This window comes from Balaenoptera musculus, chromosome X (genome assembly GCF_009873245.2).
Source record: "Balaenoptera musculus isolate JJ_BM4_2016_0621 chromosome X, mBalMus1.pri.v3, whole genome shotgun sequence".
Taxonomy (NCBI): domain Eukaryota; kingdom Metazoa; phylum Chordata; class Mammalia; order Artiodactyla; family Balaenopteridae; genus Balaenoptera; species Balaenoptera musculus.
In genome coordinates, this window is record NC_045806.1 from 41,224,238 (window position 1) to 41,240,100 (window position 15,863).

Sequence of the window (15,863 nt, forward strand, 5' to 3'; positions counted from 1 at the left end):
CCCCACCCCTTCACTGTTTTCAAGTTATTTTCATTGTCTTAGTTTTCAAAAGTTTAATTATGATATATATGTATTTTAAATTTTATTTATTTATTTGGCTGCATTGGGTCTTAGTTGTGGCATGTGGTATCTTTCATTGTGGCGAGTGGGCTCCAGAGCATGCAGGCTCAGTAGTTGCAGCGAGTGGGCTCAGTAACTGTGGCACGTGGGCTTAGTTGCCCCACAGCATGTGGGATCTTAGTTCCCCGACCAAGGATCGAACCCGTGACCCCTGCATTGCAAGATGAATTCTTAACCACTGGACCACCAGGGAAGTCCCCCTAATTATGATATATTTTGACATGAATTTCTTTGGGTTCATCATATTGAGATTCCCTCAGCTTCTTGGATCTGTAGGTTTGTGTCTTTTGCCAAATTTGGAACATTTCATTAATTATTCAAATACTCATTTGGTCTCAGGGTCTTTCTCTTATCTTCCTGGGAATTCCATAATATGAATGCTGGGCTTTTTGTTATTGTCTTACAGGTCTATGAGACTCTGTTTAATATTTTCTGTCAATTTTCTCTCTGTTGTTCAGATTGGGTAAGTTCTATTGATCTGTCTTCAAGTTTACTGATTCTACCTTCTGTCACCTCTACTCTACTAGTGAGCCCATCCAGTGAGGTTTTTATTTCTGTCATTGCCCTTTTTGGTTCTATAATATCCATTTGGGGTTTTAAAAAAATAACTTCTTTGCTGAGATTCTTCTCATTTTTCATTTGTTCCAAGAGAATTTGTAGAGTTTGTAATTGATTGTTGAAACATTTTTATATTGGGTGCTTTACAATCTTGTCAGATAATTTGAACATGTGAGTCATCTCAGTGTTGGCATCCGTTAATTGTCTTTTCTCATTCAAGTTGTTATTTACTTGGTTCTTGATGTGACAAATGATTTTCTATTGTATTCCAGGCCTTTGTCTATGATGTTAGGAGACTATGGGTCTTATGAAAATCTTTCATTTTAGCAGCCAGTCACCCTGTTTAGGTTTGGCATGAAAGTTTCAGCCTAATTTTGGTGCTGTGGTTCCAATGGCAGTTTAATTTTCTGAGCCTTCGTGGTGTTATTTTTATCTGCTTGGACTATCTGGTGCCTCTGGGGCTCTCACTTGCCTTTGCTGGTGCTGCTTAAGGGTGAGAAGGATTTCTACAGGCCAGGCCTCTGGGTGTTCCTCAGTGGTAGAGGGATGTGATGAGCTCCACTGACCAGTGCCTTCTGGCTGCCCAGGTGTCTCTGTGCAGCCAGAAGGGGAATCTCAGGTCAAAGTGGCATCCTGGGTCAGGATGATTGCTGTGGCTAGGTCCCTCTTGCTGGTTCTGCCCCTCTTGCCTGCCTGGTGACTTTGGACAGGGGAGAGGTTTTCCAAGTCTGGTCGACTGGTTGGATCCTTCTTTCTAGTTTCACCCACCAGCATCATGTTTCCTGTTGGGAGAAGGGAATCTCAGGTCTCTTGGGCCTTCAAGGTAAAAGAAGTTTCCAGCCTGGCCTCTTGCTGTGGCTGCATCTCTCCAGCAGTTCCCCCCTGCCTGGTTCTTTCAACTTGACCACCATCAATGGCATATTGCCTAGAATTGTGCCATTTGATATTGGAGACACCAGCCATGTGTGGCTACTGAGCACTTGAAATGAGGCTAATGAGACTGAGAATTGATTTAAAATTTTATTCATTTTAATTAACTAAAAATTTAAAATAGATACTCAAGTGGAAGATCCAGTGCTTCAATAAAATGCAATACAATTTTGGATTAAAAGATCTGAAATGATGTCCTGTCCCCATTGACCACGTATTGAGAGTCACAACCTTTCCCTGGCAAACCTTTCAAATACCTAGCTGCCATCTGAAAGAAAAACTGTTCTAAATGTAATGTTATACATTTTGGTAATATTAGAAATTTCTTCTGTTAAAAAAATACTCAATTCAGTTATTGGAAAACTTTTAAAGTATGTTTGAAACAACCTGTGACTATTAATCTACATTTTCTTTTTTAAAAAAGATTATTTATCTATTTGGCTGTGCCAGGTTTTAGTTGCAGCATGTGGGACCTAGTTCCCTGATCAGGGATTGAACCCGGGCCCCTTGCATTGGAAGTATGGAGTCTTAACCACTGGACCACCAGGGAAGTCCCTAACCTACATTTTCATCTGTAAATTTTATGAAGTCTGCATATAAATCAAGTATTTTGATGAAAATTTAGCATTCAAATTGAGATGTGTTGTAAGTATAAAATACACATCTGATTTCACAGGCTTACTACAACAAAAAGAATGCCAAATAGCTCATTAATAATTAAAAAAATTGATTACATGTTGAAATGATAATGTTTTGGATATGTAGTTTAAATATATTATTAAAGTTAATTTCATTTGTTTCTTTTTCTTTAATGTGTCATCTGTCTGCAGCACCTCATGCTAAGTTTCCTCCTCCTTTTCCACCTGTGTTGGAAATTGAGGCTGATGCTCTGTTTGTTTGTTTGTTTTAGTTTGGTTTTTTGGCCACGCTGAGCGGCTTGCAGGATCTTAGTTCCCTGACCAGGGATTGAACCCGGTACACGGCAGTGAAAGCACCAAGTCCTAAACGCTGGACCACCAGGGTAATCCCCAGGCTGCTGCTCTGTGTCAAAGTGATTTAGATTCTCCAGGCAGGAGTAAGAAGTTTCATTCTTTTTTTTTTTAACACCTTTATTGGAGTATAATTGCTTTACAATGGTGTGTTAGTTTCTGCTTTATAACAAAGTGAATCAGCTATACATATACATACAATTTGGAACAGCAAAGTTATTTCTACATAGTAACAGAGATGTTCACATTTCATTAGTCAGGGAGACTAAAGTCTGCCTCCCACACAGAGCCATTGGCCAGCTGCACCTCCTGCCCAAAGCAACCTCAAGCCTTTGCTCCCACCCACTTCCACTTCCCTCACACAGCTGTGTCATCTATCTGCACCCCCGCAGGCTATGCACTGCCCCCTCCCTGCACTGGACAATGAGGACATCACTGATTTACAGACCAGGAAGCCTCATATACCTAGGGAGGCCAGAGCCCCATTCTTACTCAACCATTGGTTAACTGTGCCTTTTGTCTACAGCCTCTCAGGTGCCACTTTGGCTGCCTTCTTTCACATGGCCGTGGGGGTTACTACCTAGCATCAGTTTACTATAGGCTGAAGAAGCTAAAGCCCAATTTCTGCAGTCATTGGCTAACTATTTTTCTGTAGCAACTCAGGCTAGACCCTGCCTCTCTCACTCTGCACATAGCAACAGGGGCTTCTCCCTAGTAACAGGCTGCTGCTTCATCCCATTGGCCACCGGAAACTAGATCCCACCTTTCGTACACAGCCATTGGCCAGCTGTACCATCTATCTACATCCCCTCAGACTTGGTCTAGACAAGAGAGCTCAAATTGCTGGCTTCCATTAACTCTTCCACCACCACTGCTCATATGGTAGGACCTTGAATTTGGTCATTTGTTATCTGACCAACCATCAACGACTCTCTTGTCAAAATCTAAAATCCAGGCTCCTGTAATAACATTTCTACTACCTTTGGACCAAATTTCAACCCGATCAGTATTGCTCTAGTCTGACCTGTAATCTACAGCTCTGATAATTCTTCCACCATCAATGCCTTTCTCGTATCTTTTAGCATTCAGCCTTTAATTAACTATTCCTCCATCAATGTCTCTCTGATCTGGAGCTTGAACCCAGGCCTGTTAATTTTTCCACCATCAATGCATACTAGGACTGATCTCAAACTCGACATCTGTGAACCTTCCAACATTAATGACCTTGATAAAGTCCATCTGATAAAGGCCACAAGGGTCACATCCATAGTTGGACAGAAATGGGTTTTTTTTTAAACAAGTTTTTTTAAAATTTATTTATTTATTTATTTTCAGCTGCGTTGGGTCTTCGTTGCTGCATGTGGGCTTTCTCTAGTTGCGGCAAGCAGGGGCTACTCTTCATTGCAGTGCGCGAGCTTCACATTGCAGTAGCTTCTCCTGTTGTGGAGCACGGGCTCTAGGCTCACGGGCTTCAGTAGTTCTAGCACGCGGGCTCAGCAGTTGTGGCTTGCGGGCTCTAGAGGGCAGGCTCGGTAGTTGTGGCACACGGGTTTAGTTGCTCCGTGGCGTGTGGGATCTTCCCGGACCTGGGCTCAAACCCATGTCCCCTGCATTGGTAGGTGGATTCTTAACCACTGCGCCACCAGGGGAGCCCAGAAATGGATTTTAACTTGCTGCAGCAAGGGAGACCACACACCGTAGGAATTGTGGAGGATCTCACTTAGGGTGGCCAACTTGTTTTAGTTTTGCCTGGGACTTTCCTGATTTTAGCACTGAAGTTCCCTTGTTCCAATAAACCCCTCAGTCCTGGGCAAACAGGTATGGTTGATCACCCTCGTCTCACCAAACAAAGGAAGAAATAGAATTATGGTAAGTCCCCTACATACGAACAAGTTCCATTCTGAGAGCGCGTCTGTAAGTCCAGTTTGTTCGTAAGCCCAACAAAGTTAGCCTAGGTACCCAACTAACACAATTGGCTATATAGGACAGTACGGTAATAGCTTTATAATACTTCTCACACAAATAATACATAAAAAACAAACACAAAAAATAAAGAAAACATTTTTAATCTTACAGCACAGTACCTTGAAAAGTACAGTAGTACAGTACAACAGCTGGCATACAGGGGCTGGCATCAAGTGAACAGCAAGAAGAGTTACTGACTGGAGGAGGGAGAGGAGGTGGGAGATGGTAGAGCTGAAGGATCGTCAGCAATGGGAGACGGAGGGCAAACTGCAATTTCACTCACGCCTGACATTCATGGCACAGGTTCTGGTTCCTTGCTGGATTCAGTTCTATCTAGCCTCTTTTTTCATCATAGGTGGCATGGTAGCACTGGATTGCATTCTGAACGGCTGCTGCAACCTTCGTGTACTGTTCTACGTTCGGGTCCTGTGCCTCAAAAACTAACAGTGCCTCCTCAAATAAAGAAAATCCCCTTGCCATTTCCTGCATCGTGAATCTCTTCGGTTCTTCAGTAGTACCAACTACAACACCGCTGCTTTTACACTTGCTTCCGGACATCCTGGGCTTGAAATAAAGATACTGTACTACTGTACTGTATACAGTATGGTACTGTAAAGTACATAAAAGCACAACCACTTATAGAGGATGCACACACATGACAATGTACACCAGACATGTGAGCTAATTTACGTGATTGGACATGTGAATGCACGTCAACATCTTCGAAAGTTCGCAACCTGAAGGTTGTATGTAGGGGACTTACTGTACTACAGGATGTTGGGGAAGAGTGGAGTTCAGTTAAAATTTAAATGAAGCAGTGTACTGATTAGCCCAAAGCAAAGTAGGTTGGTATGTAAAAGAGTCAATGTCAAGTCTGGACTGTGAGGTGGATCCAGGGTCCTTTTTATTTAGAAACGCTAAATTAAAAAAAGATGTGACATACTGTCTGCTAAGGTTCCCACTACAGATGCAAGAAAAAAGTGTCCTTATGCTTTCTGTTTGTCTGATTGTGGCAACCCAGATTGAATGGGGGAATACAGGGAAAAATTGCAACTGACAAATAACCTTGTGAACAGTAAAAGCCTCCTTTATTTCAAAGAAGAGTTTATAAGAACAGTATTGGAAAATTATTCCCCTACACCCTTGCCTTCTGATTTTACTTTTAAAAGCATAAGGGTTCAGTCTAAGCATGGTGGGGAGGGATAGTTAGGGAGTTCGGGATCGACATGTACACACTGCTATATTTAAAATGGATAACCAACAAGGACCTACTGTATAGCACAGGGAACTCTGCTCAATGTTATGTGGCAGCCTGGATGGGAGGGTAGTTTGGGGGAGAACGGATACGTGTATATGCAAGGCTGAGTCCCTTTGCTGTGCACCTGAAACTGTCACAACATTGTTAGTCGGCTATACTCCAATATAAAATAAAAAGTTAAAAAAATAGATGTGACATGTTTGCTTCAGATACCCCTTATTTGAAGCTCTGAACCTGGGTTGGAAATCGAGTCTGCTTCTCTGTGTCAAAGTGACTTGAATCCTCCAGGCAAGAGTGGGATGTTTTATTCTTACTGACATAATTTCAATTAACAAAGCTTCTGATAGTCTATGATTTTAGAGAACAAGTTTTCTGGGACTAGGGTAAGGCAAGAGAGACACTCACTTCAAAGTGCAAAATTTAAGGGGGCACCAAAAAACTCAGTAATCAAAACAAATAACATTTTAGTGCAATATTTTCAAAAGTCAAAATACAAGAACATTGATGATTGAATCATTAATAGAGAACATGAAGCCAGATCAGAAAAATGCAACATAGGTGTTGGTAGAGTTAAGAAAGGTTCAGGTTTGAGATCAGCTCAGAGAGGCATTGATGATGGAAGTAAACAGGGTCTAGGATTTGAGACGTTGACCAGAAGTCACAACAATAATAAGTTTTGGCAATTTATGTCGAGGTGCGTGTGTTACAATAATATTCTCATATTTGCCATTCTGTCTTTCATCCAGTTCATAAATACTGCTGGGGAGACAGAGAAAATGGGATAATCTGAGAGGCTAACATTCTAGCTCTCCAGATTGTTGAGCTGAGGTCCAGAGAAAGGAAATGAATGTCCCCAGGGTACCCAGCAATCCATACTCAAGCTTAGCCAGGGTCTACCTGCTAGGTTGGAAACACCTTACGCAGGGAAAAGAGCTCTTTACCTCTTGTCAGAGTAGGCTCCCTGCAGGAGGGTATACTAGGACTAGCTTATAAAGACTGTGTATAGGAGTTCAGAGGTGAAGAACACCCAAAATTCTCTTCTCTCCCAAGAGTCAGTAGCAGCTCCTGAATTTCCATATAAGAGAGGCTAACCTGGTTGACAGCAGGTGTTGGGGGCATGTCTTGGAGATGCATTTTCATCGAAAGTGTGCTTAAAATGTTTTCTAAATATTTTTCTATTGATAATTTGCTGAAAAACATTAGTTGTCCAGATCAAAGGCTAGTATTATTATTCTCACCTACTATCATTTCAGTGGGGTAATGGGATTGAGGGGGATTAAAGACCCCTCCATATCTGTTCCACAGTCCGTCAAAAGGAGACTGTACCACCTTGACTCCTCCCCTCTCTTCTACAGTGGTATCGCCCAGGAGGGACTTTTCCCCCCTCTTCCCAGTGGTATCTCCCTTGAAGATCGGGACACATCTCCCCTCCCCCGAGTTGGGGTTTGGCACCTCTGCTTCTGTAAACTTTGCACAAACCTATAGAACTCGGTTCCAAAGACCAGCTTCTCCTGGAAGCTTGTCTTCAGAAAGTTTCTACCCATGAACGACACCCCCCTCCGTCGCCTATGGAACAGCCCACTGTACGGAATGGATGCTATGATGGCGGCCCTCATGGTGGAAAGCCTCGGCGCAGCCATGTTCCTCTCTCGGCACCGCTGCTCATGGACAAAGTCTCTGCAGTTCCATAACAGCACCTTGTTCAGAGTGAGTAGACCACAGTCGCACAGCTCTTGTGTGATCGTGTGCGAAATTAACAGCCCCAGAAGGGGCAGGTTCAGAGGTGAGGACAGGAAACGGAAGTGACCCTCAGAGGCTGTTTAAGTCTTGTTGGCGCGCGGCACTAAAGCGAGTGCACGAGGGTTTGTGGCGTGACAGTCATCAGTGATTTTGAGGTGATGGCTTTGTTGGCTTTTGGGAATGACAGTTTGTGGGGTCAGTTGGTGGGGAATTAAAGAATCTGGTGAATGGGAGTGTATGCGGGTCAGGGAGGGATGGAGGCTTCTGAGGTAGTCAGTTCTTGTTTAGATTCCTTGCTGCATTTTGTTGTCAAGTCCTAATAGTGTGTGTGCTTTTAGATTTTTTTCCTCAGTCTCCCCAGAGATTTGCTAATTTTATTAGCCTTTCCAAACTACCAACTTTTGGCTTTGTTGATCCTCTCTGATGTACCTTTGTTTTCTCTTTCCCTAATTCCTACTCTCTGTGCTATTTTCTCTTTTATCTAACTTCTTAAATTGGTTGTTAATTCATTAATGTTCAGCCTTTCTTTGTTAAAAGGCATTTGAAAACATGAATTTCCCTTTAAGAGTCTCTTTAGTTGCGTTCCACAAAATGTTATATACACCATCTTATTATTGAGCTTTGTGTTTAATTTTTCTTTTTTATTTATTCTTTACATTATTATAATGTTTTGGGAGGGCTGACATTTTAATTAAATTTTTTATCCAGGGGTATGGTATGTCTGTGTGACTATTTTATATTTGTCAATTTTTTTTACTTTTTAAATTTATAGGTGCAGCTCCTTAAAGAATTTATTTTACATATTTTATATTTTTCTTGTTATCATTACTAACGGATTTTTTTTCCGTTTTCATTTGGTCATTGTTATTATACAGGGAAAAAACTATCTGCTCTTGTAATTTTATCTTGTATCCAGCCCCTTATCAAATTACCCTATGAGTTCTGGTAGAGTCTGGGGTAGGTTTTCTATGTATAAAATCATATCACTGGCAAAGAAAGCTACATTTTCATTTCTTTTTTTTTTAACTTTATTTTAAATTTTATTTATTTATTTATTTATTTATTTATTTATTTATTTATTTATTTTTAGCTGTGTTGGGTCTTCGTTTCTGTGCAAGGGCTTTCTCTAGTTGCGGCAAGTGGGGGCCACTCTTCATCGCGGTGCGCGGGCCTCTCATTATCGCGGCCTCTCGTTGCGGAGCACAGGCTCCAGACGCACAGGCTCAGTAATTGTGGCTCACGGGCCCAGTTGCTCCGCGGCATGTGGGATCCTCCCAGACCAGGGCTCGAACCCGTGTCCCCTGCATTGGCAGGCAGATTCTCAACCACTGCGCCACCAGGGAAGCCCCATTTTCATTTCTTTGCAATATTTATTCTGATTATTTCGTCTTCTATTGTGTAAGCTAGAGCCAGAAAAAACAATTTTGAGTTGTATCAGACATCCCTATCTTTTTACTAATTTTAATGGCAGTTGCTTCATCATTTTATTTTTTAGCATAGTATTTCGGGGATATGTTTTGTAAATGATTTTTGTGATATTTAAGTGATTTACTTCTTCCTTAATTTTAGTTTTGAGTTTTTATTAGTAATGACTGCTGAATTGTGTCAAATGCTTTTTTGGTGTAAGTTAAAAGCAGCATGTTTCCTCCCCCACCCCCAGTTTGTTGATTTAATAAATATTATTAATGTTGAATCATCTTCTGGAAAGAAGAGGCTCAGAGCTTCTCTGCAGAAGAATTTAAGAGGGATTTTTCACCCTAAAATGGTGAAATAATTAAAGTGGACAGAAGAGACCCCTTTCATTAAGATTACCAGGTTTCCAGGTTTTTTGCCTCCACAGTCACTCACCAGGACCCCATGGACAAGTCCTTCCCCTGCCTACCCCATGGGGCTTCAGCACCATTCACTGCCTCACTTCCACCTTCTCCCCAAACCCAGATCTGCCGTGAACCTGGAATTGAGGGATGAGCTGGTTGGGTAAAGTGTGAAGCACCGCCTGTGGAGCCACCCAAGAGTAACGGACTCTGAGTTCATTAATTTGACTCCAAATATCATGATTGTTTCCACAATCTACCCTCACTAATACTCAGAGTGGGAGTTGCTGAACTTTGTGGGGTGAATGTGGAATGACAGTGATGACATGGATACTATCCTTTTAGGATTTGTTGGTGTCTCTGTGGAGCTGTTGAACTTTCTGCATATTGGAGGCTGCAGGATCTTCCATTTATTCTGACTGCAGCCCACATACAAAGGCCTCTCCAGCTTTGGAAGGTGGGCTGGTACTTGGAGTCAACATGCCAGCTAATGGGAAATCACCCCAGAGGTTTCCTGCCCTGGTCCCAGGACAACCTGGCAGATCATTTGAGGTAAGTAAGAGGAGCCTACTTTTTCCCATTTTTTTATTTTTAAAAAATTTTTTAGACAAAAATTTTTATTTTTTAGACAAATTTTGATTTTGAGATAATTGTAGATTCAAATGCAATATACTGATGTACTGTTTACCCAGTTTCCCCCATCATAGCATCTTGCAAAACCTTGGTATTGATACAGTATCACAACCAGGATATTGACATACAGAACATTTCCTTTACCACAAGGATCTCTCATGTTGCACTTTAATAGTCACACCCACTTCCCTCCTCCCCCTCTCCCTCCTTAACCCCTGGCAACCAATAATCTGTGCTCCAGTTCTATAATTTTGTTATTTCAAGAGTGTTATATATGTAGAATCATACAGTATGTAACCTTTTGGGACTGGCTTTTTTTACTCAGCATAATTCTCTGGAGATTCATCCAGATTGTTGCATATATGAATAGTTTGTTCCTCTTTATTGCTGAATAGCATTCCATGGTATGGATTTACCACAGTTTGCTTAACCAGTCACTAGTTGAAGAACATCTTGGTTGTTTCCAGTTTTTGGCTGTTATGAATAAGGATGCTGTGATTGTGTAAGATTTTTGTATCGAAGGAATGCACGTGAGTGCAATTGCTGGATTGTATGCTAAGAGCATTAAAACAATTAAGTGACCTAATTTTTAGTAGTTCTAGATTTACAGAATAATTGAGATGGTAGTATTAGTGTGGTACATTTGTTACAATGAACCAATATTGATACATTATTATTAATTATAGTCAACAGTTTACAGTAAGGTTCACTCTTTGTGTTACACATTCTATGTGTTTTGACAAATACATAATGACATATATCCACCATTACAGTTCATACAGAACAGTTTCATCTGTGCTTTAGCTATTCATTCATCTTTCCTCTCCCCCTGCCTGAAACTCTGGCAACCACACTTTTTTACTGTCTCTATAGCTTTGCCGTTTCTAAAATGTCATATAGTTGGAATCATACAGTCTGTGGCCTTTTCAGATTGGCTTCTTTCACTCAGCAATTTGCATTCAAGTTTCCTCCATGTCTTTTCATGGCTTGATAGCTCATTTATTTTTATCACTGAATAATATTCCATTGTATGGATGTACCACAGTTTGCTTATCCATTCACCTATTGAAGTACACCTTGGTTGTTTCCAGTGTGGGGTGATTATGAATAAAGCTGCTATAAACATGTATGTACAGGTTATGCTGTAGACATAAGTTTTCCATTCATTTGGGTAAATGACTAGGAGTGCAACTGTGGGTCATATGGTAAGACTTTGTAAGAAACTACCAAACTGTCTTCCACAGTTTTTCATCATTTTCATTCTCAACAGCAATGAATGAACATTCTTGTTGCTTCACATCTTTGCCAGGATTTGGTATTGTCAGTTTTTTGAATTTTAACCATTCTAATAAGTGTGTAGTGGTATCTTATTGTTGTTTTAATTTGAAATTCCATAATGAAAAATGATGTTGGACATGGTTTTACATGCTTATTTCCCATCCGTATATTTTCTTTGGTCAAGTGTCTATTCAGATCTTTTGCCCATTTTGTAATGGGGTTGTTTGTTTTCTTATTGTTGATTTTTAAGAGTTCTTTGTATATTTTATTTTATTTTATTATTTTAAAAATTTTTAAAAAATATTTATTAGGGGCTTCCCTGATGGCGCAGTGGTTAGGAATCTGCCTGCCAATGCAGGGGACACGGGTTCGTGCCCCAGTCTGGGAAGATCCCACATGCCGCGGAGCGGCTAGGCCCGTGAGCCACAACTACTGAGCCTGCGCGTCTGGAGCCTGTGCTCCACAACGGGAGAGGCCGCGACAGTGAGAGGCCCGCGCACCGTGATGAAGAGTGGCCCCCACTCGCCGCAACTGGAGAAAGCCCTTGCACAGAAACGAAGACCCAACACAGCCAAAAAAAAGAAATTTTTTTAAAAAAGTATTTATTTATTTATTTATTTATTGGCTGTGTTGGGTGGGTCTTAGTTGCAGCAGGCGGGATCTTTTGTTGCAGTGCGTGGGTTCTCCGTTGGGGCGCACGGGCTTCCCTCTAGTTGTGGTGTGTGGGCTCCAGAGTGCATGGGCTCTGTAGTTGTGGCACACTGGCTCCAGAGTGCGTGGGCTCGGTAGTTGCAGCACGTGGGCTTAGTTGCTCTGCAGCATGTGGGATCTTAGTTCCCTGACCAGGGATCAAACTGGTGTGCCCTGAATTGCAAGACAGATTCTTAACCACTGGACCACGAGGGAAGTCCCTCTTTGTATATTTTTAAATACAAGTCATTTTATCAGATATGTGTTGTGCAAGTATTTTCTCCTGTTCTGGGCTTGTCTCTTTATTCTCTTAACAGTGTCTTTCACAGAGCAGAATTTTAAATAAAGTCCAACTTTCAATTTCAATAAAGTCCAACTTGTCAGTTTTCTTTCATGTAACGTACTTTTGGTGTTATATTTTAAAACACTGCCAAACCCAAAGTCACTTAGATTTTCTCCTGTTATTTGCAGAAGTTTTCTTTCTTTTTTTTTTTGGCCACGCCGTGCAGCTTGTGGGATTTCAGTTCCCTGACGAAGGATTGAACCTGGGCCATAGTAGTGAAAGTTTGGAATCCTAACCACTAGGCCACCAGGGAACTCCCTATATGCAGAAGTTTTATATTTTTGCATTTTGCCTATAAGTCTAAGATCCATTTAGAGTTAATTTTTGTGAAAGTTGTCAGGACTGTGTCTAGATATTTTCTTTTTGCATATGGATATCAAATTGTTTCAACACCATTTATTGAAAAGGCTGTCCTTTCTCCATTGAATCGCTTTTGTTCCTTTGTCAAAGATCAGTTGTCTATATTTGTGTGGGTCTATTTTCTGGCTCTCTATTTGTTGCATTGATAAATTTGTCTATTTTTACCAATACCATACTTTTATTTATTTATTTATTTTTAAATTGAGGTATAATTGACTTACAATATTATATTAGTTTCAGATATACAACATAGTGATTCGATATTTGTATGTATTGTTAAATGATCACCATGGTAAGTCTAGTTGACATCCATCACCATACATAGTTACAGAATTTTTTTTCTTGTGATGAGAACTTTTAAGATTTACTTTCTTAGCAGCTTTCAGATATGCAATATAATATTATTAACTATAGTCACCATGCCTGTACATTACATCCCCATGACTTATTTACTTTTTAACTGGAAGTTTGTACCTTTTGACTCCCTTCACCCATTTTACCCTCTCCTCTTGCCTCTGGCAACCGCCAATCTGTTCTCTATATCTATGAGTTTGTTTTTTTGTTTGTTTTGTTTTGTTTTCGATTCCACATATAAGTGAGATCATACACTATTTGTCTTTCTGTGTCTGATTTATTTCACTTAGCATAATGCCCTCAAGGTCCATCCAAGTTGTTGTAAACAGCAGGATGTCTTTCTTACTCATGGCTGAATAATATTCCATTGTGTATGTGTGTATATCTATATCTCTATCTATCTCACATTTTCTTTATCCGTTCATCCATTGGATGGACACTTAGGTTGCTTCCATATCTTGCCTATTGTAAATAATGCTGCAATGAACATGGGAGTGCACATATCTTTTCAAGTTAGTATTTTCATTTTCTTCAGATAAATACTCAGAAGTGGAATTACTGGATCATATGGTAGTTCTATTTTTAATTTTTTGAGGAACTTCCATACTGTTTTCCATAATGGCTGCACCAATTTGCATTCTTACCAACAGTGCACAAGGGTTCTCTTTTCTCTATGTCCTCACCAACAATTGTTACTTGTCATCCTTTTGATAATAGGCATTCTAACAGGTGTGAGGTGATAGCTCACTGTGGTTTTGATTCGCATTTCACTGATGATTAGTGATGTTGAGCATCTTTTCATGTACCTGTTGGCCATTGCTATGTCTTCTTTGGAGAAATGTCTATTCAGATCCTCTGTCCATTTTTAAATTGGATTGTTTTTTGCTATTGAGCTGTATGAGTTCTTTATATATTTTGGATATTAACACCTTGTCAGATATACAATTTGCAAATATTTTCTCCCATTCAGTAGGTTGCCTTTTCATTTTGTTGATGGTTTCCTTTGCTGTGCAGAAGCATTTTAGTTTGATGTAGTCCCACTTGTTTATTTTTGCTTTTATTGCCTTTGCTTTTGGAGTCGATCCAAAATAATCATTGCTAAGACTGTTGTCAAGGAACTTACTGCCCATGCTTTCTATGAGTTTTATGGTTTCAGGTCTTACATTCAACTCTTTAATTCATTTTGAGTTAATTTTTTATATGGTGTAAGATAGTAATCCAGTTTCATTTTTTGCATGTGGCTGTCCAGTTTTCCCAACACTATTTTTTGGAGATATTGTCCTTTTCCCATTGTATATTCTTGGATCCTTTGTCATAAATTAATTGACCATATATGCATGGGTTTATTTCTGGGCTCTTTATTCTGTTCTGTTGTTGTTTGTGTCTGTTTTTATGCCAATACCATACTGGGTTTTTTTTCACTTAATTTATTTATTTATTTTTATTTTTATCTTTTTAATTGAAGTATAGTTGATTTAAAATGTTGTATTAGTTTCAGTGTACAGCACAGTGATTCAGTTTTATATATATATATATATATATATATATATATATATATATATAATTTTTTAGATTCTTTTCCCTTATAGGTTATTACAAAATATTGAGTATAGTTCCCTGTGCTATACAGTAGGTCCTTGTTGGTTGGTTATCTTTTTTTTTTTTAATTGATTTCTTTTTTCTTTTTTTTTTTTTTTAGAGCTCCTGATTTATTTATTTATTTATTTAATTTTTTTGGCTGTGTTGGGTCTTCGTTTCTATGTGAGGGCTTTCTCTAGTTGTGGCAAGCGGGGGCCACTCTTCATCGCGGTGCACGGGCCTTTCACTGTCGCGGCCTCTCTTGTTGCAGGGCACAGGCTCCAGACGCGCAGGCTCAGTAGTTGTGGCTCACGGGCCTAGTTGCTCCGTGGCATGTGGGATCCTCCCAGACCAGGGCTCGAACCCGTGTCCCCTGCATTGGCAGGCAGACTCTCAACCACTGCGCCACCAGGGAAGCCCCGGTTATCTATTTTATATAGATAGTAGTGTGTATATGTTAATCCCAAACTCCTAATTTATCCCTTCCCCCTTTCCCCTTTGGTAAAGGGGAGGTAACCATAAGTAACCATAAGGTAACCATAAGTTTGTTTTATGTGTCTGTGAGTCTGTTTCTGTTTTGTAAATAAGTTCATTTGTATCTGTCTTTTTTTGTTTTTTGGCTGTGCCACCAGGCTTGCGGGATCTCAGTTCTCCCACCAGGGATTGAACCCAGGCCACAGCAGTGAAAGCGCTGAATCCTAACCACTAGGTCACCAGGGAACTCCCTGTATCTTTTTTTAGATTCCACATATAAGTGATATCATAAGATATTTGTCATCGTCTGGCTTACTTCACTTAGTATGATAATCTCCAGGTCCATCTATGTTGCTGCAAATGGCATTATCTGATTCTTTTTTATGGATGAGTAATATTCCATTGTATATATATACCACATCTTCTTTATCCATTCTTCTATCGATGGACATTTAGGTTGCTTCCATGTCTTGGCTATTGTAAATAGTGCTGCAGTGAACATTGGGGTGCATGTAACTTTCTGAGTTATAGTTTTCTCCCATACTGTTTTGATTACTGTAGCTTTGTAGTATATAGTTGACCTTTGAACAACACAGGTTTGAACTGTGTGGATCCACTTATATGTGGATTATTTTCAATAGTAAATACTACAGTACTACACGATCTACAGTTGGTTGAATCTGTGGATACAGAGAAACTGGGGATAAGGAGGAACCAAGTATATGGTGGGCCAACTATAAGTTATACATGGACTTTCAACTGCTCAGAGGGTCAATGCC

At 40.1% G+C, this 15,863-nt stretch overlaps 1 protein-coding gene and 1 non-coding gene across 3 annotated transcripts in view; both read left to right on the top strand.

Moving 5' to 3' along the window:
* Positions 1–5,508: 5,508 nt before the first annotated feature.
* On the top strand, positions 5,509–5,604 carry LOC118889328. Its single transcript, XR_005018469.1, has one exon. It is a non-coding gene; the product is annotated as a small nucleolar RNA SNORA31 (small nucleolar RNA).
* Positions 5,605–7,368: 1,764 nt separating this feature from the next.
* Positions 7,369–15,863, top strand: part of ZNF157 (zinc finger protein 157) — a 28,995-nt gene continuing 20,500 nt past the window's right edge. The window contains exons 1-2 of one of the 2 annotated variants that reach the window (XM_036839647.1): positions 7,369–7,527; positions 9,720–9,926. In XM_036839647.1, the coding sequence (XP_036695542.1) occupies positions 9,865–9,926 (62 nt within the window). In that variant the 5' untranslated portion in view covers positions 7,369–7,527; positions 9,720–9,864. Of the gene's footprint in view, positions 7,528–9,717; positions 9,927–15,863 lie in introns of those variants that run through there. The other variant, XM_036839648.1, reaches the window with a different exon arrangement.